This window comes from Oreochromis aureus, linkage group 7 (genome assembly GCF_013358895.1).
Source record: "Oreochromis aureus strain Israel breed Guangdong linkage group 7, ZZ_aureus, whole genome shotgun sequence".
In the NCBI taxonomy this organism is placed as follows: domain Eukaryota; kingdom Metazoa; phylum Chordata; class Actinopteri; order Cichliformes; family Cichlidae; genus Oreochromis; species Oreochromis aureus.
Window position 1 is genome coordinate 43,208,085 of NC_052948.1, and position 19,621 is coordinate 43,227,705.

The 19,621-nt window shown below is 39.6% G+C and overlaps 4 protein-coding genes across 9 annotated transcripts in view; 2 read left to right on the forward strand and 2 right to left on the reverse strand.

The window, feature by feature from the left end:
* Window positions 1–2,674, reverse strand: morn3 (MORN repeat containing 3). 3 transcript variants are annotated; one of them, XM_039615946.1, is made up of 6 exons: window positions 2,560–2,674; window positions 1,496–1,663; window positions 1,241–1,398; window positions 996–1,155; window positions 723–907; window positions 1–559 (listed from the first exon to the last, which is right to left on the reverse strand). In XM_039615946.1, exons 2-6 carry the CDS (start codon window positions 1,638–1,640, stop codon window positions 494–496), a joined length of 714 nt encoding a protein of 237 aa, XP_039471880.1. In that variant the 5' UTR covers window positions 1,641–1,663; window positions 2,560–2,674; the 3' UTR covers window positions 1–493. The 3 variants fall into 3 exon arrangements, with proteins under 3 accessions (XP_039471880.1, XP_031598429.1, XP_031598428.1); XM_031742569.2 differs by lacking the exon at window positions 2,560–2,674 and adding an exon at window positions 2,269–2,361; XM_031742568.2 differs by lacking the exon at window positions 2,560–2,674 and adding an exon at window positions 2,155–2,347.
* Window positions 2,567–11,707, forward strand: tmem120b (transmembrane protein 120B). Its single transcript, XM_031742567.2, has 12 exons — window positions 2,567–2,704; window positions 5,011–5,129; window positions 5,288–5,404; window positions 5,492–5,551; window positions 5,654–5,749; window positions 5,840–5,929; window positions 6,047–6,112; window positions 6,192–6,253; window positions 8,657–8,749; window positions 9,029–9,093; window positions 9,290–9,358; window positions 9,945–11,707. The coding sequence occupies exons 1-12, from the start codon at window positions 2,642–2,644 to the stop codon at window positions 10,059–10,061; spliced, it is 1,017 nt and encodes a 338-aa protein (XP_031598427.1). The 5' UTR covers window positions 2,567–2,641; the 3' UTR covers window positions 10,062–11,707.
* Window positions 11,432–18,426, reverse strand: rhof (ras homolog family member F). Of its 4 annotated transcripts, none has more exons than XM_039615949.1 (6): window positions 18,164–18,426; window positions 17,761–17,807; window positions 14,145–14,232; window positions 13,054–13,163; window positions 12,591–12,725; window positions 11,432–12,341 (listed from the first exon to the last, which is right to left on the reverse strand). In XM_039615949.1, exons 1-6 carry the CDS (start codon window positions 18,174–18,176, stop codon window positions 12,177–12,179), a joined length of 558 nt encoding a protein of 185 aa, XP_039471883.1. In that variant the 5' UTR covers window positions 18,177–18,426; the 3' UTR covers window positions 11,432–12,176. The 4 variants fall into 4 exon arrangements, with proteins under 4 accessions (XP_039471883.1, XP_039471882.1, XP_039471881.1 ...); XM_039615948.1 differs by having other exon boundaries at window positions 14,461–17,807; XM_039615947.1 differs by lacking the exon at window positions 18,164–18,426 and having other exon boundaries at window positions 17,761–17,965.
* The window catches only part of setd1ba (SET domain containing 1B, histone lysine methyltransferase a), a 15,414-nt gene continuing 14,211 nt past the window's right edge, over window positions 18,419–19,621 (forward strand). The window contains exon 1 of the mRNA XM_031742565.2: window positions 18,419–18,521. The gene's annotated coding sequence lies outside the window, so the exon portion shown is untranslated. The remainder of the gene's footprint in view (window positions 18,522–19,621) is intronic.

Genomic DNA, 19,621 nt, shown 5'->3' on the forward strand with positions numbered 1-19,621 from the left:
TTGTTAGGAATAGTGTTTTATTCTTAGGACAACTATACAAACTATAAACAGAACAAAGCATGACTGCTTTCTACTGAATAATGTGGCTTGTGTGTCAGTTACAAGTTCTCAAGGATTTACACACTCAAGGCTAAAGTGTGATCAGACACCATATGACAAACAGATGGATGTGTAACACTGAATTTATCATATGACAATCTCTTTTAATTTGTATTAAGTCATCCAACATAGTGTTTTCAATCTTAAGAGGTATATATGTAAAATCTGATGAGGCATTTTTTTCCCTTTATGATCAATTATTATACACTTTTAATTGGCAACAGATAAATTTGTCACATTAATGGATGATTAAAGGATTTTGCCCCTCTGACAAGGACAAATAATCTGTGTGACAAAAGGGACACACACTGAAAACTCATTATGCTTTTTTAAAATTCTTTATCAGCAAGCATGTGGTGAAGTGGAAACTTGCTCTTGATCCTCTTGTTGTTTATCAGAACTGCCCAAGGTAAGCTGATTCGGCTTCCCTTAAAACCAGCTGTGGATCGATCAGGTGTACCTGAAAATAGAAGATAAGTCCACGCTTTCATGCACAGTAGTACAAATGGAGCAGGGCTTTGTTGTCAGTGCTTATATGATTATGTCATGTAAGCAGTGTAATGTAATTAGTCGTGTAATTTAATTTTGATGCATGGCTGTAACAGTCAGTTGCAACGCTGTACCTTTGGAATCTGACATTTTGCAGGCATTGGTGCTCCATCTCTCCCAAAATCAGACAGGGTCCCACATTTTGGCACTCCATCCACCCAAAGGCCTTCATACAGCTGGCCTTTGTCACAGTAGTAGAACTTCCCACGACCATCCTTCTTGCCCTCTCGCCAGCTACCTTCATATCTGTTTCCATTTGCTTAAACAGAAATTAGAAAGTCACATTATAACATCCAAATTATAATCTAGTTTCGATGTACATGCATGTATAGAAAATTTTCTCTTACAAAATATAATGATTCCTTCTCCATGATTCTTATCCTTCAGCCACTTGCCCTCATAGATGTCTCCATTTGCATAGTACATCCTTCCCCAGCCACTCCGTTGGTCCTCGCTCCACTCCCCCTCGTACACCGATGAGTTATTGTAAAAGTATGTGCCATACCCCTGAGAAGGTGGACAAATACATGACTGACCATACATACCGATATGTCTTGCAGCGTGCATGTGAAACATTATGTCACATACATACATCCTTCTTTCCATCTGTCCATTCACCACAGTACTTCTTCACATACTTCTTTGATCCTGGGAGTAACACGCTGTAGGTACCATACCCGTCACGTTTTCCAAATTTCCACTCTCCATTATAAATGGCACCAGACTTCTTCCAAACCTGAGTTCCCTTGCCTTATAGAAATAAATAAACAAACAAGCAAACATGACAGCTGCACTACTTCAAACCTCTCAGGAGTTGAGTGGAAGCTGACGAAAAACTATATCTCACCATGCTTCTTATTGTTCTGCCACTCCCCGGTGTATTCGTTTCCACTGGGTGAGAAAACTGTGTGCCGCAGTCCACATTTCTGTGACTTAATGTCCAGCAGTGTTGACAATGAGGGAGTAGTTGGAGGTCTTTTGAGAAATGGCATTGCTGGTGGTAGCTTGATGAAACCTGTAAGCCCTATGACATTAGAATGAAATTTAAAAAAACAAAACATGTTTGCTGTCCTTCTGCCACTGAAAATGGAAACAAATATTTTTTTTATTTGTAGTTTTTTGCCATCCATAAGTCAAAATTTAAAGTTATTATCTCAAAATCCCGACTTAGTGACTCAAAATTTAAAATTATTTTCTCATGTTTAAGTTAGTAAATTGATATTTTTTTTTTTGACTTGATAGATGGCTAAAAAATGTTTTGTTAGTGGCACAAACAAGCTGCCATACCCATTAAGCAGTACATGTCACCAAATTCATACAACAGAAAAAACACTGCCCTTCTTTGAAGAGTTGACAGTATTTTAAACTGTCACTCACAACACTGTATTTTATTATTTAGAAAAGTAGCCACACGGTCATCTAAGGAAACTAGTTAAGCTCTCCAGCTTAGTTAGCATTACAGGTAAAATAGAAAAGTAGAAAAGCAAAAAAGCAAAGTAATTGTACCTTTGCGGTGTTTCCAAGCGGATCACTTACTGAAACTGAATCCGCTTGCAAACTTAGCCAAACAAAAGCCATTAATTTAACGAAGAAATTAAGAAAACATGTTACTAGCCGTACACAACTTCAATGCTGACCACCAGCAGCAGGAGAGCAAGTTTGTATGCTGTATCCTAGCAACAGCAATGTGTACAGTTATTGGTGCCTTATAAATGTAATTGAGAGACCATTTAAAAATTTGAGTTGAACGTGTCTGGATGTCATTTTTGATCCACAAGTCATTTTTTTTAAATCTGCCGTTAGTTTCTTTTATTTACTACTTGATGGCTTCATCCGTTGTAAACCACGACGTTTGGTTGTGACGGCGGTTTACGAAGTGCGCATGCTCCACACAGGACAGTTAAAACTCGCCTGAGTGGCCGGAGCAGGAGCAGCCCGTGGGTGAAAAGCCTTGTGGAAGAGTCTTCTTCGCTGAATAAGCTACAACACTGCAATGTCCAAGCCGAGGTTTCAGGCAGAGTGGGAGGAAATTGACGAGGAATATCAACAATTACAGGTGACTGAAAACTCTTTAACGAGTATAGTATCATTTGTGCTAGGTTAGTAGGAGGAGTAGTGTGGCGTCGAGACATGCAGGGGCTGTAGCAGTTTGTCTGTCTCTTTCCTATTCGTCATTCATTCTCAGGTCATCCGTAAACCCAGCATCGAGCCAATAAGTGCGCTGTTGGCAGCAGTATCCGAGGGATGCAATATATTTGCCGTGCGTTTAAATTTTTTCTTACTTTACTGTAACATCGCTGTGTTGCAACCGCTAACATTAGCAACAGTCTTCTTGGGGCTAGGGTGCTTTGCTGCGAATAAGCTGCTACAGTAAGTTAGCTAACCGCACAATGCATTGTTGTCCTATTTATTAATGTTAAATCACTGCTACCGAAGTTGAGGCAGAGGTTAAAGTGGCTTCACAAAGTAGCTTCTGGGTCTTTGGCTTGGGTGATTTATTTAGGAGTCCTTAAGGGCATCAGCAGCCATCGTGAAGTTGACACGCTAGCTCACGTTAGCCATAGTTGGCTAACTTGGAACAAAATGAAGATAAGAAACTGTATTATTCACCTAAAATCTCTGTTTCTGTGACACCTCACAGTTTATGCACACGTGGATCTGAAGCTGAGCAGAAACCGCTTCCCGTTTATATTATAGCTGTTATATTTCAGCTTTATTTACCTCTTTCAAACAGCTGCAGTTCTTTAGAGAATTTTAAAACACAACTTTAAACAAATGTGACAAATTTTGAAACTATAAAAGAAAAGTGTTGTAAAGGGTTAAGACGTACCGAAATATTGAGCCCCCTTCAATTACAAAACGAAGTGGAAATATTGAGCCCACCGAAATATTGAGCCCACTTCAATTACAAAACATAAGTCAAGGTTTGTTTTTTGTTTTGTTTTTTTAAGTGTCCACTGAGATGGAGTTATTCACCTCCACACACTGGGGCCACGATGGCTAAAAGCTGATTCCTCCTGTGTGTATTGATCTTGGGAACAGAAGGCCAGCTGCATAGCATCTGAGTTATCTGTTTGTCTGTATATGATGATTATATGATCTCTGAGAGAGAGACTGGTGCCAGACCCATAGAGGGATTTAAAACAGATGTTACATTGTTTTCATGTCAGTTTGAATGGACGCATACTTAAATCATGTGCTCAGTACTGGCTGACTGGTATAACCCATCCTTTTAACAGGTCATGTGCACCTCATCATAACTGATGTCAGAAAATGGTCATGTGATAAAACAAAGATTGCAGAAACACAATGAATGACGGCTGCATGTAGATTGCTTTCTTTTTCCTGTTAAATACTGGGAAGATCTCCCTACTTTTTGTGATGTAGCTAACTTTGAAATATTTCACCATGAGGACAAGTATTAAACCAATTACTATGTTCTCTTGAAGAGATCAGTCCTGCTTTTTGTGGTTTCCTATGATGGTGTGCTTAATGAGTAAAAGAGTGGGGCAGGAAAGGTGTGCCGATTCAGAACCACTGGTTCACGTGTAGGTGATGAACAAAGACAAAAGGTATAAGCTCAGCCTTGAGGAAGATAACCTTTGGGTGATTAGATCTGAACCTGTGAGGTATGGCGGTACAACAAAGGGAGTTCAACTGGCTCTAAGGGGGATAGGAATCTGACCCCTGATTAGCAAACTCGCATGTGGTTTACATATATAACAATAGGATCTGCTTACGGGGACTGTTTCACTGAAGAACAGCGTATTAATGGGTCAAAGATTCAGAGGATAGGGAGTCTCTCTCAGCATGAATGGATGAATGAACTTTTATTGTCATTATACATAGGCAAACTTTCATTGTACTTTCTCTTAGGATTAAAATGACAATAAATGAACAGAATGAGTAAATACATAGGATGAATAAAAATGGGTACGTAATTAATGATAAAAGAACTTAGAAGCATGAATATATATGGATGTGTCATCAGTTTTCAGTGTTTAGTCCAGGACATTTTTCTTTACATTTTGGGAGTCTACTAATTGTTTGAACTGTAGTTCGTGTTTCCCAATGATGTAATTTACTCCTAATTTAGAATTGTTTTTGAAGCTTTCAGGTAAAAGACAGACAAAGTAGCTGTAATTTAAACGTGTGTGTGTGTGTGTGTGTGTGTGTATATATCAGATGCGTCATCCTTTTTGATGGGGACAAAGTGATGACAGTGTAGCTACGAATGCAAGTAAACCTGAGTGATTAATTTGTGGCTGTATTCATCTTTAAGTCCTAGCTGGTTGTGCTTAATCCTCATTTCTGCGTGTCGGCAGATGTTTCTAACCAGACATGTATTTAATTTATTCACAGGAAACTCACAAAATATACCGGCAAAAACTGGAAGAGCTCACCAGTCTTCAAGCAACTTGCAGCAACGCCATCAGTAAACAGAGGAAATGTCTGAAAGACTTGAGGCACAGTTTAACCAAGTAAGTACACCTGCTATTAAAGTAGTCAAGCAAGTAGTTGATGGATTCCCACAACTAAAATAAGCACTTAAATTATCTGGTTTCGATTTCAGTGATATCATGGAGGGTGAAAAATATCCTTCGTCTTTTCTCATTTTGCCCTTCTGCTTTCGTTACAGGTGTGCACAGACGTGTGATGAGAAAGAGCTGAAACTAATAACTGACATCAAAACGCAAATAAAAGATAAAGAAAATGTTTTCTTTGACATGGAAGCATATTTGCCAAAGAAAAATGGGTGAGAACTACTTGTTGTCAGTGAGAGATCTGCTGTAATCACTAAGCTTTATTTCGTTAACTTGCATTTTTTTTTTTCCGTTTTAAGACTATACTTGAATTTGGTCCTGGGCAACGTGAATGTAACACTTCTCAGCAACCAGGCAAAGTATGTATCACCTTTTAGCCTCAAAAGCAGGTTCAGGCTGTGGGTTCAGATTGGTTTTTATGTCAGTCTCTTATCATCTCTTTGTTCCGTTTATGCGCACAGATTTGCCTACAAAGACGAGTATGAGAAGTTCAAGCTTTGCATGACAATAATCCTGATGTTCGGAGCAATAACCTGCCTCTTCTTTCTAAACTGTCGGTGAGAGAACCTCCCTCCCCTCGAAGCATGACTGATGGTGTTATCTTATTAAGGATTGGCTTCTTATTTGATGTTTTCTGCCTTGTTTAGGGTCACTGATGAAATCTTCAACTTTTTGTTGGTGTGGTACTACTGCACATTGACCATAAGGGAAAGCATCCTCATAAACAACGGCTCCAGGTGTGTTGCTACTATCAGAGGATTTATCCTTTAGTGGGCTATTTTTAAATTAAAGCCTTTGTCTACGGAAGATTTTTAGTTGGGAAAATTTTCAAGTTCCTCCTTTTTTCTTTTCAGGATCAAAGGGTGGTGGGTGTCTCACCATTATGTCTCCACCTTCTTGTCAGGTGTTATGCTGACATGGTGAGATATTTTCTTTGTTGATTCAGCATCATGTTGTTTTTATTTTGGGAAATGTGAATGAGTTCTTTTCTTTCCTCAGGCCAGAAGGACCAATGTATCAGATGTTCAGGAGCCAGTTTCTTGCCTTCTCCATCTATCAAAGTAAGATGTATCCAAATTGGCTTATTTACGTACACTCACTGGCCACTTTATTAGATACAGATGTTAGTACCAGGTTGGGAACCCTTTTGCGTTCAGGGCAGAATTCTTCATGGCATCTATGGTTCAATAAGGTCCTCGAAACATTTGGTCCGTATTGACAGTTGTTGCAGATTTGTCAGCTTCACATACATAATGCAAAACTTCAGTTCCAATAAATCACAAAGGTCCTCTATTAGACTGAGATCTGATGACTTTGGAGGTAATCTGAGTAGAGTGAACTCATAGTGATGTTCAAGAAACCAGTTTGAGGTTATTTGAGCTTTCACATGGGGTGCTGTCTTGTTTTTGGACCATCTTCTGTAAACCCTAGAGATGGTCATGTGGGGGAAATCACAGCAGCTGAGTAGTTTATGAAATACTCAGACAAGCTCGTCTGGCAGAAACAACCATGCCATAGTCAAAGGCTCTTAAACCTCTCATCTTTCCTGATTCTGCTGCTCAGAACTTCAGCAGGTATTCTTCTGTTTTTCCGACTCTCCTGCCAACGCTTCATTAAAAGCAACAGTTCAAGATTTAATAGCTCAAAGTCCAACCTAAACAGCTCAGTTACATTATGACGACAGAGCAATCCAGGCACACCACTGAAAAGTATAGATGAAATACAGTACTAAAAGTACTTAGGGTTGACTTAAACCTCAGTTTAAAAAAGGGGTTTTAAGCATGAAAGCCTTTGCTGTTTGTTATAAGGAACCTAATAACAAATAATGCATTTCACATGGTTTTCTGTTGTGTTGTCAAACATTGCCACACTTCATCGCATTTGAGGCACCATGCTGTCACAGTGCCAAATAAATGACTACCAATTGGATCAATAGTTGGCAATATGGGTGTCTTCCTGGAGACAGATACAAATATATTTTGATTATTCAAATTTGTGGAAGTAAACAAAAAGAAATGTAAAAAAGCAAATTGTCAGACTGGTGCTTCTATCACATTTTATTTGACTTTTGTGATATTTAATGGATGAAAATAATATTTTCTGCCCTTCATCCAATTAATGAGTAAAACTGTGCATGGAGAGAGAAGATGCACTTGAGCCTAAGGTCTAAAATCTGGGATTTTAATTCGAGAAAAAAAAACATATCGAGAGAGAATTTCACATGGTTTTCTGTTGTGTTGTCACACAGACACACATTCTGTAAATCAAAGGTCTAGTTGAGGACCCAGAGAGGGAAGAACAAACTTCAGATGCTTTCATCATTATTTTCCCTCCAATGTTCCCATGTAATATTTTCTGCTGACATGCAGTCACACTGAGCTAAAGGTCTAAAATTTGGGATTTTAATTTAAAAAAACAAGAGAGAGAGAGAGACACCCAGACACACATTCTGTAAATGCCAGAGAGGGAAGAACACACTGTGCCAGAAGAGGGCACACTGTGCCAGAAGAGGGCAAGGTCAGGTCACTTGCAAAACCAAATTTGTTACATAACCCCCCAATAAAACTAAAACTTTGAATGACTTCAGGATGGGGCAGCACTTAAAGGTGATGACTTACAAGTTTATACTACAAAGAAATACAGTACTTAGAAAGTCATGTCATAGTATCTCATGTTCACAATGATGTTGGAAAAACTAGATTTGAATACTTTTCTTTTCCATTTGTAGGCAGCTAAGATTTATTAGTGTGTCTGCAACTGCTCTTGCAAACGTGTCTCTTTGTATTATCTGTCTGTATATTTACTCTTAAACCGTACAACTCATTGGATGGAGCCATACAACTGGACTGAGCTGAGTCCCACAAAAATAAAAAGCTGTCAGTGAAGATCTTCATTAAATCTTTGTTGTAGTCTGGGATTAGACTTGATCTGTGTTTGCAAAGCTTGCTGTAAATGTCTGTAAAAAGGTTCTTTGTGAGAACCTTTTTAAATAAGAGCTTTAATAATACAGATGATTTAAAGTTGATAGTTGGATTTAATAAGGTTGTAGTAAGGCCTAAAAACTAACCAGACTATAACAAAGAGCAGTTTATTTAACAGTGATGGAAAATGATGAGATTGTAGCTGCTATGTCTTCACCTGAGTATAGAAGGGAAGTCACGTGGCACACTGGCGGTTGCACTTGTTGCTATGTATATCATATGCAGACTCATGAGGTGTCAACTCTGTGAGGGTGCTCTCTGGTCAGGGTTTTGGGTGAAAAGTCAAATGTTTAAAAGCGTATTAATTAAAAAAAAGTCTGCCTGACTGATTCAACCGAATGTAGAACTTTTTGTTTTGAGCCAAACCTCACAGGGAGAGCTGCAGTTTGTTGGTTGTAACTGTTGCCATCAGTGCTCTAAAATAAGAACATGGCTATAAAGTGCAGCGATGAATAATTATTTTTAATCTTTTTGCTCCTCCAGGCTTTGTTCAGTTCCTTCAGTACTACTACCAGAGCGGCTGCTTATACAGACTGCGAGCTTTGGGAGAGAGAAATCAGCTGGACCTCACAGTGGGTAAGCTATTTTTGATGATAACCATTTCAGTTGTTTGAGTCATCTGCAACACCATGTCTGGGTGGGGGAAATGGGGTAAAGGTGAGAGATGGGGGCAGTTGTTAACATCAGCGTGCAGGGTCACAGATGTCCCAACACGCTGGAGCACCGAGGACACAGATCTGCTTCCTCAAACGTCTCAAATGTCAAGCTGTTGAGCAGTGAAATCAGAATGAGAGCACTCCAGTCACTTGGGTCATGTTTTGTTTTGTTTTGTTTTTTGTTTTTCTGTCTCTGCAGAGGGATTTCAATCTTGGATGTGGAGGGGACTCACGTTTCTTTTGCCTTTTCTATTTTTTGGCCATGTAAGTTTTCATGTTTTTCTACTTGTATCTAATATAGAACTTCTATTGCTTGATTGCACTTTTCAGGAGGACTGCACAAGATCCTTACATTAAGGCATTAAGAGCATAAAATGACCAGGCGGTTTTAAAAGAAATATCAAAGAAACGTGTCTGTGCAGCAACATCATGAAAGATGATGCCTCCTCTTCTTTCACAGTTTTGGCAGCTGTACAACTCGGTGACCTTGTTCCGCTTGGCAAGACATGAGGATTGTAAGGAGTGGCAGGTAAGGATTGCATTGACAGTTCAAGTGCTTAAATGTCAAACCGACATGCTGAAGCAGAGCTCAAAGATAATTTTATATAAGAGGAAAATGTTTGAAACGCTTGTTTTAGGATCTCATTTGTACATTCCTCATGTATATTTGGTAGCAGTATACTTTGAATACGACCCCAAATGTGGACTTTAAAAGTTGTGTTTACAAATTCTGACTCTGATACCATCAGAGTCTCATCATCCGTCTCATTTCCTCTAACCTCTGACATGAAGGCTTTTTAACCTAGAGAAGTGCCGCTTACTGTATATTCTCGGTTTTCTGACCATTCTCTGTAAACCCTAGAGATGGTTGTGCGGGGAAGTCCCAGTCTGACACTAATAACTGTGCCATGTTCAGTGTCGCCTACAATCTGTTGAACTTTGCTCGCGCTGTGCCTGCATTTTCCTCATCACAGCAACAACTGTCAGCAAACACAAGTGTTAGGAAATAATGCGTTTTAGAACAGTCTTCTTCATTTTCGTGTCCTGTCTGAAAAGCCCACAGCTGCACATGCCATGACTTGTCTTTAAATGTAACCCTTTTTTTCTTCTTTCAGGTATTCATGCTGGCGCTAACGTTTCTCGTCCTGTTCCTGGGAAACTTTCTCACCACGGTAAAAGTCGTCCACCAAAAAGTTCAGAAAAACCCGGAGAAGGTCCAAAAAACTGACTGAGAATAACCTCAGCGAGGCATCTTCAAGGGCCAGTAATTTTGAAGCAACGCGCACAATCGCTTGATGGACTGAACAGAGTGTGATCAGGTCAAGAGACGACGAGGCTGAAGCCACCGTTTTCTCTCGGACTTTGACAGCAGCAGCAGCCTCCGGCCAAAGTTTCTAACAAAAATGTTTTTACATACATATGACTGTGTTGATGTTCGTATGAGCACTGCACAAAGTGACATTCACCTGATAGATTAGTCTCTTTAACCTGTATATGTGTGAGTGGAAAGAGTGTGTTTATTTGGGTGTTTGTGTCGGTGCATGAACTTTAACGGAGAGCCTCTGTTCAAATCATATGCAAATAATGAGGGAAGGTAGCATCGTTTAACAGAACAGAAAATAGTTTGCCTTTGAAGACCTAACGTCTGTCACGCACATACTTCATACTTCTGTGAAGTAATGATGATCAAAACGTCTCCCAAAAAAAATTGAACACTTTCAGTTTGAGGCTGTACTTTATCGTTTTGTCTCATCTCCCTGTTGTGTGATAATATTTTTACTGCTAGTATTTTTACTAGTCTTTAGATCCTGAAAATCTCAAATGTAGGTCCACAGCTTAAAGAAAAAAACAAACTGATACTTGAGTATTGAGAATTATCTGAAAGGGTGGAGGAATAAAATCCCTCTGCCGTCTCGAGTGAGAGCAGCTGCTCGGTCTTTACTGTTACGGTTTTGTTTCCAGATGAGTTGGGACTGCAAAGGGAGCGCTACATCATTTGTCTTTTTGAAAGCAGTGGTTTCGAAAGCCATAACTTTTTTTTTTTTTTTTAACTTTGTCTAAATCCCAAGAAGACGCAGATAACGTGAACTGTTGTTACATTTGGACGTTACATTTCATGTGGTCATTAACAGAATACTAACAAAGTGTTAAATGCACAAATCATGGTTTACTGATGGGGCAGCAACATGCTTGTGTAAAAGTAGCTTCAAGGTGAGCAAGCATTTCCTCACAAAGTTTAAATTTAGCGACACAGTTACTGTGCTGTGAGTTCCCATTTTGTTACATGTTGGAGAAATGTTGTGATTAAATGCTGCTATTAGCACCAGTACTGTAAGACTGATACTGAATTATGACTTTTTTTAAATGTATTCAATTATTTTTCTAATTCCAACCCACAGACCCATACACCCATTAAATATTTCAGTTAATTTATGGTGAGATCTTTCACTTTGCTTCACGTAGTTTTCTCTGATGCCTTACTTTTTATTCACGTGAGGGGGAGGGTGGGACAAAAAAACACCACTAGTATTGTGAAAATGGTTTCATTGATTGTGTCATGTCTTGTGCAATCATGCTCCTGGAGAGAATCTCGGTATCTGTGTTTTTTTTTTTTTTTTTTTTTTTTTTTTATTGAGGGAAATTGATCACATCTGATGTGATTAAAACACTTTGTCTTTAACACACAAAAAAATTGTACGTAGCTGTTTTTCAAGAATGCAGTTTGTTCCCTGAGTTTTTCATTCATGTGTCCGTTATGGTAAAATCAGCACCTGATTAGGAACAGTAACTCGTTTCTTGTTCTCACAGGTGTTCACTGTATTCATTACATTGTTTCAGTCCAACTTGTGATAAAAGCCTAAATAAACTGTGCAGCCGCTCTACGTGTTATGGTTTTTCAACTCTAGTGGGCGCTATTGGTAAAGCCTTCAGACTGACGGCCACAAAACAACCTAACAGTCATGAGTTGTTTTTTTTTTTTTTGTTTTTTTCTAATCCTTCACTCCTTTAGATTGTAAAAGCTACATCACAATACAAACAATAACTCGGTGCCTCCAATAAATATGTTTTTGGTAAAATAACAGTGCAAAAGTAGAAACAGTACAAAATTCCCCAGGAAGAAAAACATATATAAAAATACTAGACATTACATATGAAAGTAAAACCCTCCAAAAGAGGGTGTTTCAAGCTCCAGGTTGCAACTTGCAAAATTGTCTTTCCTGTTGTGTCATCAGTCATTTCCTTGTAACACTGAAGGAACATGTGCAGGCCCCCAACTTTCAATCTCTGCAGGACACTGAGCACAATCTGTCTCACTGAAGAAGAGGGTTCTTGTGGCTTTTTGTCCTTCACAAAATAACACATTTCTTCTTCCTCTTGTTATTCCTCTGTTTTCGGTTGAAGGCCAAAGCCATCTTCGTTGCTTCTCTGAAAATGTCTTCCACGTTCTCCTGATACTTCGCCGAGCACTCGAGGTAGAGCTCTGCGTTCATGTGCTGGCGAGTCTCCTCACCCTGGGTGAGGGAAAAAAATGAACAAAAATCAAAGCAAGATTTAGAAAAGAAAAGAAGCAAGAATTAGACTGTAAAGCTGCGAAGACAACGATCAGTAAAAGAAGAAGGAAAAAACATGTATCTGAAGGAGCTCTGTAGCTTTTAGATGTGGTGATGGGTTCTGGTTAATGTGCATGCTCTTGTATCCTGTAACATCAGTGAAAACATGTTTACAGAAATCGGTGAACGTCTACACGGTTCGTTTCTTACTTGCATGTAAGTGACATGAGCCAGATTCATGGCCTTCAGCTTCCTGGCACACTCTTTGTCCTTCCTGAGGTCAGTCTTGCAGCCAATCAGGATGACTGGCGTGTCCCGACAGAAGTGCTTCACCTCTGGGTACCACTAGGCAAACAGAATAAGGAGTTTAACGGTGTGATACAGTGCATGTCTGTTATTTCCCCCATTAGATTTTTGAATTATTTGGCATTACTCTGTTTGTTTGCAGCTCTGATTGGTCCTGTATTGTAATCCTTGCTCACATGAAGGCTTGCACAACATAAGAGTTAATAATATACGAGAGAATGCAAGCCAGCACCAACATACCAGGCGATTAATGATTAATCGTAAACTGGATCTTAAACAAAAAGCGAGAACGTTTGGGGACATTCCTGTGCCTGCATGTGTAACTTGGCTCATTGTTAACGCTTATTGTAAAATAGAAAAGGATCACCTTTATCAGGACGTTCTCATAGCTGGTTGGGTTTGTGACATCAAAGCAGACTAGAACCAGATTAGCTTCTTGGTATGAAAGTGGCCTCAGTCGATCATAATCATCCTGTCCTGAAAGGAGAAGGGCAAGAAATATGGGTTAGCCGATAAATGTAGAAGTGTGAATACGCCCATGCACTACAAAACTCTGTGTGTGCGTCTAAAGGAACAAAAGGACAAAGATTCTGCTTTAAATGCAACAGTCTAAACATAAAAATGCTACCAAGTTTATGGTAGATATAAGAAACCACATCCTGGCTTCAGTTTCCTCTGCAGCTGATGTAAGACACCCTACAGATAAGCTGACAGACCAGACTGCCGTGGCTTTTCCTGACAATAAAATGTCTTCTTAAAAAAGCTCTTCAGATAACATGGAAATGCGTTAAAACTGTCACTTTTGAGTCACACTACCCAATTTACGAATCTAATTTCGGTACTAGCAAGTCGACGCTGTAGAGCTGGCCATACGTGCTCTATTTAAAAACATATAAAATACTGTTATTAATATATGTTTAAATGGTTTGACGAAGCAAAAATACATAAAATTAGTCCATAAAATGTGTTGAGCGTCTAATCTGAGACTCTAGGTTTACTTCCAGTCAAGTTTTTGGATATTTACTTGATTGTAGGTGTTTCATTTGGTTTATTTACCCTATAAAAAACCCTCATATTAATAACTGCTTAGTACACTTATATTTGAGACGGTTCCTGAAATATGATGATGATGATGCTCTGACATGAACGTCAACCTTTACTACTTCCTTCTACAGTGTTTCTCAGAGCACGAAGATAACAACTGAATTCACAAGATGGGAGTGTGGTTGAACTTTAATATCTTAAAAACCAGAAAAATAAAAGGGTGTTTCTCTTCCTCTCGCTTGATAATCACATTAGATTAGATACAATACTTCTGTTTTATTCCACCCAGAGGACAAATAATGTGGCCACTGAGCTAAAAAATAAACCCTAATGTCTTCTCATACAATGTGGAATTTAAGTGAAGAAAAGAATCCTGAATCACAGAGATGATCGTTGATGTTTTTTTGGTCTTACCGGCTGTGTCATACAGGTTGAGCTTTATCTCTTTTCCTCCGAGAGTGATAGTCGTGGTGTATTTTTCGAACACTGAAGGTGCATACTTCTGTTTTTGACACACACAAAAAAAAGATTTTCAACTTTAAGAGACAGCGTCATGTTTATATATCCCTTCATTTATACCGATTTGAAGTGTTTCAGAGGTGTGCCCCATTAATCTTTGGAAAGGCAGCTTACAGTGCTGGGTGTGACAGGTTACAGTCACACATCAGAACTTTGTTAATAAATTCAGAAAGCTGTAATGAGTGAAAAGTGACACGGGAGCTCTTCTTACCTCTGGAAAATCACCTTTGGCATAAACCATCAGAAGAGATGTTTTCCCGCAGCCTCCATCTCCCACAATTACAATTTTAAGTTCATCTCCCTTTTTCGTGGTGCCGTTCCCAGCACCGTTTTGTGTCATCTCGCCTCCAAAGTGTCACGCAGGTGCTCCCTCCAGATTTAACTTAAATACATGACACAGCCTAGCGAGTCTATTTTTTGAAGGGTTGAGATGATTTACAGGGAGTGTCAGGCAGAGTGAGGAACAGCCAAGCCTCATGTTTTACCAGGTAGCTCACTCTGCTCACCACTTCCTGTTCCTGTCACACTGTCTGCCTCCAATTGACCCCCCACTTCTCTCCTCTCCTATTATGAGCCTGTTCACTGAAAGCATGCCGCTCTCTCGCTAAATTACACATGTGAAGCGACTGAGTCTGGCTGCTCCTACTTCCTCTACCGCAATGTGTTTGCGTATTTCATTTTCTGGGTGGGTACTCAGTCTGAAGCACTGCCCCCACTGACCGCGTGGCGTGTGTGTGTGTGTGCGAGGGATAACACTGAGAAATGCTCACTTTTCACGCTGATCCTACTGATGCAGGATCAGCAGGTTTTTGTTGACGCTGACAGCTGTCACTACAGAGGTTTCTAGACTCCTGCCTGTGGAGGTGTGAAGCATTGTCTTGGTGAGACTGAGTGGGTCACTGGGTGCACCCATCTAAATGTGAGCTTTTTCCAGGTAAAAAGCCTGTTTTGGTTATCTTTTCCACTTTCAGGCTCGAAAGATATATCAGTTGGAACCTTAAGGAAGCATGCAAGCAGCTTCCAGGTAGAATATTTAATATATCTGAGGAGAAAACAGAGCAACTGAGAACCAGCGCTTCCAGATTAGACAAAAATAACTGTATATTACTTTAAAATTAAAGTGTTTTCTGTACCATGTGATCGTTTTGAGTCCTCAGCAGGATGTGAGTAATGCTTCTCTGCTGTGACATCACAGATGGTACCATCAGGACAAACTATTTTCTCTCTTCCCAGGGTGCAGTTTATGGATGTGGGGTTTTTTGGTCTTTTTTTACAATGTGATGAATCTTTTCAAGGGCGTGAGGATTTTTTTAAAGTTTATTTTTGTATTTTTCAGTGTTTTGGGTGTATTATCTTGTCACAGGGGTGAGTGTTACAAACTAGAGCTAAACACTGATATGGCTAGATATTAAAAGACACACACAGCAGAAAGTGTGAGAAAGCAGGTTTGGGAACGTGTTTCATTGGCAGTGTAGATGACTGGTTATCAGTGACTGTGGGTGTCGGGAGAGAGCAGATCACAGGGAACAACCATATGATCACAAAACGCCAAACACTGCATTTCCCCTGCCATAAAGGCACTTCAACATGCTGATGTAGACTAAAAAGTCAAATTAAACCCAGGGGTGTTTAATGATATGGTTAGCTGGATCATGGAAGTGCTGAAAATGTGAGCAACCTGTCCCTTTAAGAGAAAAAGCTGACACCCTTCCTCCATTTCAAAAATGTAATTCTTAAAAAGTGAATAAATTGGCACAAAATAAACGTGTTTCTACTCAAAATTCCTCCAGTAATCTCACCCCACAGCATGTGAAACATCCCGTATATTGTGTCATCACAGCTAAGACACACTTTTAAGGATGGGCCCAAAAATTCAACAAAGTCTCCTTTTAGTTTCCATAACAAGAAAACAATAAAATTAATGCATAGTCTATTTATTTCATCATCTCACAAACACACACGCACACACACAGACAGACAAGAGGCAATAAAACTTGCAATGAGAGTATGTTACAGATCATTATGTGGAATAGTACAGCAATACACTACACATGCAAATATTTAAGAGCTAAGAAGAAGAAATCTGGCTTGGTTTTTTTTTTTTTTTACAGTACCAAGCAATCTCTGCAGGGGGACGAGGGGAAAAAATCCTTGAAAAAGCCAACTGTGCCCATAAATAATGAAAAACACGACTCCGAGGAATGCTTGATTTGATTCAGTCCGTCAGGATTTAAAGCTGAAAGTACAAAATCCATAGAAAATAGACACAGCACTGTACCTGTCAGTTTGGTACAGTATTTAGCGCAATAGATTTGAAAAGAAATATGTTGAATAAGTTAATTTTTTTAAAAGTGCTTGATTGACTTACAAGGTGTAACTGGCAGTATAACATATGGCTTAAAAGGATATTAAATTGTTCTTACATATCCACACGCATACAGCCCATTTTCATCAGTTAATAAACAAAGAACAATTGTTAAAATATTATCACTCCGAAGAGAAAGAGACAGCTGTCCTGCAGGGGAAAAAGGCCAGTCCTCTCTGTGTGGAATATTCCAGACTGTCAGCGGCAGCGCTGAACGGGCACAACCCACTCGGGAAGCTTTTTTTTTTTTTTTTTTTTTTTTTTTTTTAAACAAAAGAAAAAAGAAAAAACAAAAGGCCTATAAGTAACCCAATTGGTGTGGATTTCATCGCAAATCCATCTCCAAAGTAATGTCACATTTTCACTTTTTTGTTGTTTGTTTTAAACGCATCCATAAAACCCTCTACATAGCTGTAACCGTGGGCTGGCTGTGAGCAAGGAGAAGCTTAACATAGAGAGAGAGAGAGAGGGGGGAAGGGTATTGAAGCCCTGTGACCTGAATGCGCGCACCCGGCAGCTTAGAGCCGGCAGTTGATAAGAAGAAAAACAGGCCTCTGACACGCACACTGACACAGACAGTGAAAGACTGCACCATTTAACTAAAGAGGTGTATCTAGAGACCCTCCCGCGCCCCATCCATTTTACGTACGTGAATAAAGACCCTCCCCTTCTGTATATTTAACTCCTTCACCGAAAAAAAGAGGTTCATATCTTGTTTGTCTAATCTGGTAAAGCAGCCGTTGATCCGCTGGACTTTGAAGCGAGAGATCACGCGCACGCTGCGTGCTATTTTCGCCTAGATACCAAACAACAGAGCTGCCGCTGCAGTGGATTCTTCGTGACCTTATATGGCAACGGTGTGTAGGAGGGGGGGAGGGGGTTCCAACGAATGCGCTCGAGCTCTCGGCGCGAGTCAGCCTAGCAACCGACCGCCTGACTACGCCGGTTTTATGAAAGTTTCCTTCCTCACACGCAGTTGTCGTCTTTTTCTTCTCTTTTTATATTCGTGTAAAAACAGCCACCATTTTGGATTAAATAAATAAAAAATAATCACCCCCCAGTGGCGCTTCGTGTGGTTACTTCCTGCTGAAATTACCCTCGGATTAAAAAAAAAAGAAAAAAAAGAGCCGCTCTCCTGAGCCTCACCCAGTTATGGCGCAGCAGCTTTTTCACGGCACAGTGCTCTCCTTTGTCTGTAAAGAAGCCATTTTGAGACAGAGAACAGCAGAGAAAACCACTGAACAAGTGTTGCCTACATACCACTAAAAAGGTCTCTGTTTGGAGAGGGGGAAGCAGTTTAAAAAACACAAGATTTCTTCCCATAAGATTCTTTTTTTGTGGCTCGTTTAAGACTTGGATTACATGTTTTGAATACTACCTGTAAGTTTGCAATATCATTAAAAATGTGGGTTACAATTACTCCTTTTTCCCTTTTTTAACAATTACGCTGAAGTCATTTTGTATCAACTATTTCTTTGATGTCTGCTCTCTTATTAATGTAGACATATAAAGCTGGCAAATTGAGTGAAATAGCTCAAAAATCCATTACCTGTCCAAAACATTATCCTTGCAGTTTTAAGTGAAGTGTAGATCAGCTAGAAATGTCGAAAAAAAAGCAAGAGAGGCTATTATCGACTGCAATCCTGTCTTCAGGGAGAGAGAAGAGATGGTTTTGCATATTGCCCACACAGATGATGCTTGAAGATGCATATTCGCTGGCTGAGAGAGGCAAAGCTACCACTGATCAAAAAAAAAAGTTCTCAAAAGAGCTCTCTTTTCGTGCTAATGGATTCCTTCCTTTTCAGGAGACGCATTCCCACCCCTTATTAATGCCATTATTAGAGGATCCGAAGATGGAGCTGAAAACATTCCTCCTGCCCCTGCGTTTAGGCCTGTTAACTGCTGAGGTAAATATTTTCACCCTGAAAGTTTTCCCTCCATCTCTTTAATCTGAGGTTGTGTTTTTAAAAGAAAAAAAAATCGCTGTAGAAGCTGTTAAAAAAATAAATAATTAAAAATGGTGGTGGTGATGGGGGACTTCCTAAGTGGGCTTCTTTCTAAATTTAAATTATGCCCTTGAAGCAAGGTCAAGTCGACAATTGCACATTTGGCTCTTTCTTAGGTGGACAGCACAAACCTAGTCGATTCAAGCTGTCTCCACAGTTGCAGTACAGGGCACAACAGGAGACACCAGGGTGTTTAAAGCGTTGCTGTTGTGAGAGGAAAAGTGGGAGAAGTTGTTAATCAGAGCAAATGGATTATCAGTCAACAAACTATTTAACAAGTGGCCATTAGGTCTCCGTGGCCTGCTCCTCAGTCATCTGAGGAGCACTGATGCTACAAACCCTGCACCTCTAGCCGTGTATGTTTTAATGTCAGCATGCCAGTGGACATATTTTTTTTTAAACAAAGCTGCAGCATTTTTATGTGATCACATAGCTCAAGTAGACAAAAGTGACAGACATACTTTTAATAACAGTAACTGCATGCCTCACATTTTACATTAATTAGTTAAATTTAAAAATAAATTATGATAAAAGACTTGAACTTACTCATTGCAACTCATATCCTACAAGGCCATAAGTGCAATGCCAGCAAGCTGCCATTGCACATTTTGTCACTTTGTGTTTTTTTTTCCCCCACCCCAACCTCTATCATTTTAAACATCTCCAAAAGCATAAAGCTGTTTATTCACAACACTTTTGGTTTCTTTTCACTTAAGAAATATAAATACTGGTATATGGGTGTGCCATGACCTAGTTAAGACAAAGATGGATTCCAAGGCAGAGGAAAAAAGGCTCAAAATGTCACGGGGTAATTGCATCCAGCACATTCTCTTCCTTCTTCTCAATCCTTTAAAAGGAGCAATCATAGTTTTATCATAGTCCGTGAGAGATGAGGAAATCAAATGTAAGATCCCTTTGGAACAAAGGAAACCCATATAGGCCATTGAGTCCTGTTTAAGGAAAATGGCTGCCGAGAGCGCTCAGCCCCCTCTCTCTGCTCT

Bases quoted from the DNA above. Each gene is read 5' to 3' on its own strand.
- tmem120b (XM_031742567.2), top strand. From the start codon at position 2,642: ATGTCCAAGCCGAGGTTTCAGGCAGAGTGGGAGGAAATTGACGAGGAA. The intron at 5,552-5,653 runs GTATGTATCACC...TTATGCGCACAG, and splicing joins CTTCTCAGCAACCAGGCAAA to ATTTGCCTACAAAGACGAGT. The intron at 9,359-9,944 runs GTAAGGATTGCA...TTCTTCTTTCAG, and splicing joins AGGATTGTAAGGAGTGGCAG to GTATTCATGCTGGCGCTAAC.
- morn3 (XM_039615946.1), bottom strand. From the start codon at position 1,640: ATGCCATTTCTCAAAAGACCTCCAACTACTCCCTCATTGTCAACACTG. The intron at 1,399-1,495 runs GTGAGATATAGT...TATTTCTATAAG, and splicing joins GCAGAACAATAAGAAGCATG to GCAAGGGAACTCAGGTTTGG. The intron at 908-995 runs GTAAGAGAAAAT...TTTCTGTTTAAG, and splicing joins AGAAGGAATCATTATATTTT to CAAATGGAAACAGATATGAA.
- rhof (XM_039615947.1), bottom strand. From the start codon at position 17,937: ATGGGAAGAAATCTTGTGTTTTTTAAACTGCTTCCCCCTCTCCAAACA. The intron at 13,164-14,144 runs GTAAGACCAAAA...TTCTCCTTTCAG, and splicing joins CAACCTGTATGACACAGCCG to GACAGGATGATTATGATCGA. The intron at 12,342-12,590 runs GTAAGAAACGAA...TCCCTCACCCAG, and splicing joins CTCATGTCACTTACATGCAA to GGTGAGGAGACTCGCCAGCA.